The 3348-nt window shown below is 27.8% G+C and overlaps 1 protein-coding gene across 1 annotated transcript; it reads left to right on the top strand.

Moving 5' to 3' along the window:
* Positions 1–115: 115 nt before the first annotated feature.
* On the top strand, positions 116–2643 carry LOC113372765 (glycine receptor subunit alpha-3-like; the record flags this gene model as incomplete). Its single annotated transcript, XM_026613109.1, has 6 exons — positions 116–278; positions 363–518; positions 578–743; positions 1981–2215; positions 2344–2436; positions 2497–2643. Coding segments are annotated over 6 exons (960 nt in total), but the record flags the coding sequence as incomplete, so codon positions are not given.
* Positions 2644–3348: the final 705 nt, after the last annotated feature.

Genomic DNA, 3348 nt, shown 5'->3' with positions numbered 1-3348 from the left:
AAAAAAATTATATTTACTTTGATATTGAAATTCTACTAACTTGCACTCATATGGAATTAGAACATTTTTTTAATCTTTTAGTAAATTTTAATAAATTCATTTTTTTTTTTACATTTTAGGGAAGTACAATACAAGTGAACTCCTATTGACTTGGGAACCAACTGCACAAGTAACTTTAGCACCAGAACTACATTTGACCGAATATGTCCTTACTGACATGTGGGTAAATGAAACAGTTGTCAAGGCTGATTTGGATGACCTGAGACACGGAGCATTTGGTAAAAAAAAACCTAACTATATCAAACAAACAATCAAATAATATTAATATTAATTTATTTAATAATTCTATATCCTTTACCCAGGTGGGACATACAGTGCCCTAAGTTTCACAATTCAAATAAGTCGAGAAATGGGTTACTATTTAATGGATTACTTTTTGCCATCAGTAATGATCGTGTCGTGTTCCTGGGTAAGTTTTTGGCTGGCAGCAGACCAATCAGCACCCAGAGTCACCTTAGGTAAAAAAATAGTATAAAAGTTTTTGTAACCAAAATACTCTGATGTCTTTAATTTGTAGGTACAAGCACCATGTTATCATTTATCACTTTAGCAAGTGCCCAAGGAAAAACTTTACCCAAAGTATCGTACATCAAAGCTTCAGAAATCTGGTTTTTAGGTTGCACCGGGTTTATTTTTGGGAGTTTAGTGGAATTCGCGTTTGTCAACACAATTTGGAGACGAAGGTAATAAAAGTTTCTACTATCACCAACTCACTAATTAACTTCCCGTAAGGTAGTTATCAAAAATGAAAATTTTTGCATTTCTCGACGTTTTGAAGGTTTCTGAACATTTTAAGGGGCACACCTCATTGCTGATTAGTTTTTGGCAAAGGCAGGTCCAGCCGTTACAGAGATATGGAGTAAAAATACGATTTTCAAGTTTAACGATTTTTTTCGTAATGATTTTGTACCAAAACATAAAATTTGGTATATACAGTTTTGTAGTAAATATTATAAGCTTTTTTCTATGTAAAATAAAATTTATGATTTTATTCGCAATGATTTTGTCCCAAAACATAAAATTTGGTAAATGCAAATATTTAGAGAATTTTAAAAGGTTTTTATCTATATATAATAAAATGTATTGTAACAATCTTTTGTACATTTTTAACAAATGTCGAAAACCGTGCAAACATTTCGTTCGCAAAGTTATACGATTTTCAAGTTTAACGATTTTTTTCAAAATGTTTTTGTTCTAAACGGAGCAAAAATGGAGTTTTTGACAGAGCGGAGTATCCGATTTGATTGATCTAAAAAACATTCAATTTGTAATGATTGGGAGAAGAGGTGATTAGTTTTTGGCAAAGGTAGGTCCCGTCATTTCGAAGATACAGAGCTAAATGTGCAAAAAGTGGCAGTTTTTGAGTGAACTAATCGTCCGATTTGAATGATCTAAAAAACTTTCTGCTTGTATTGGCAAAACAATTGCTTTTGAGGATAAAAATTATTACATCTTTTTTTATTTTGCATAAAATATTTTTGTAATTTTGGATCAAAAATTCAAAAAATTACCTAGGCTAAGCATAGTCTTAGCGCCACTCTGGTACAAATGTTTACCCAATTTTATGAAAATGTGAAAATGCCGCCAAGCTAAGCACAGTATAAGGGAAATGTTGCACAGAATTATTAGCAAATGCGTTTAGACTGTAATTATACGGGAGCACTTTTTCAATTTTGTGTAAATTGGGCAACTATTTTTTTTTAAATTAAATTCGAAATGAAAGGACGATTGTTAATGTTTGGGGAGATAAATTGATTTATGAATCACATTTGATTTGCTCAGATATAACAGCGAGATAGCAAAAATAATGAAAGTTACAGTATTTGTAATAATATATTTGAAAACGTTTAAAATTGCTCGAATATTTTATTACGATGCCATATACCACTAGTTTTTACTACAATTTTTGTTTGTTTTTAGGAAAAATGTGGAATTGAAAAAAGTCAACAGCAAGTATATTTTGAAGTCAACTTTGACGCCGAGGTTGGCCCGGAAGGAGTTTCATGCTTCGTTTAATTCGAATCCTGGAGGTGGTAATAAGGATGATCAGGATTTGGGAAGAGGGATTAGGGTCTTTCCGCCGCCTTTGGTCAAGGCTAGGTCTTGTTCCAGTCTGGATAGGAGTAATGGATCCGGGAATTTTTTGAGCGTCCATGTAAATAATCAGTATATATATAATATATAAAATTTATAATATATATATATATATAATATAATATATATATTTATATATATATATATATATATAATTTCTATTATATTTTTTTTTATTTTTTTTTTCAGGGAAATGATCACAAAGTTCCAACAATAACAGCACAATGTGCAGACGATGCCGCAAGTGACCAGATTTCAGTTTGTGTCGATGGGGAAAACGAAGTAAGAACAATTTTTTAAATAATAATATTATTGTGTATTTTTCTAATTATTATTTTTTAGGAACCTGCACAAATTGTTCACCACACCTGGACGACGATGACACCTCAAGAAATTTCCATGTGGATTGACAAAAGGTCCAGAATTTGTTTCCCGATAGCTTTTGCTATATTTAACTTTTTTTATTGGATATTTGTTTATTATTTATAAACACACTTAATATACTTATAGTTTTAATAATTAATAAATTTATAAAATAATTAAAAATAAATATATGTAAAATTTAAAGGAAACGTGAATAGAATCAAAAGAGATTCTTATTGGATTATTCCATTATTAATAGGATTCTTACTAGACAATATTAATGATTTTATATTATATATCACTTATAACTTTTGAACGGTTTGTTAAAAATGAATACAATATTTGACAAATTTATATAAAATTAAACAATTTATAATATTGTCGAACATCTTACCACCCTACAGCGACTCAGTATACTCGAAAATCGCTATTGAAATATCTTACACAATTTAGTCATTCCTATTTCACATATAATAATTAATAATTAAAATTGAAATTTTAAATTAAAAAATAATGATACTGGAAATTTTAATTTTAATTATTAATTATTATATGAATAATTAATTTTACTGCATAGTTATAATTATAATTATAAATATTAAATTTTTAGAATAAATACTCAGCTGGTCTGAAAATTTTTATTAATGCACCTCAAAATATAATATTTTACAGACAACTTAGTATAAATATTTATATATCTATGTAAAATTATATATATATATACATATATATATATATATATATATATATATATTATATATATATATATATATAATGTTTAGTTTATCAATAAAGTTTTAAGTTTAAATATTTTGAGCTTTTGTGTTAAAA

Source organism: Ctenocephalides felis, unplaced genomic scaffold (genome assembly GCF_003426905.1).
Source record: "Ctenocephalides felis isolate EL2017-DRISC unplaced genomic scaffold, ASM342690v1 CF-g0.4_SCAFFOLD_01604, whole genome shotgun sequence".
NCBI lineage: Eukaryota > Metazoa > Arthropoda > Insecta > Siphonaptera > Pulicidae > Ctenocephalides > Ctenocephalides felis.
This window is presented reverse-complemented; position numbering and strand designations above follow the sequence as displayed.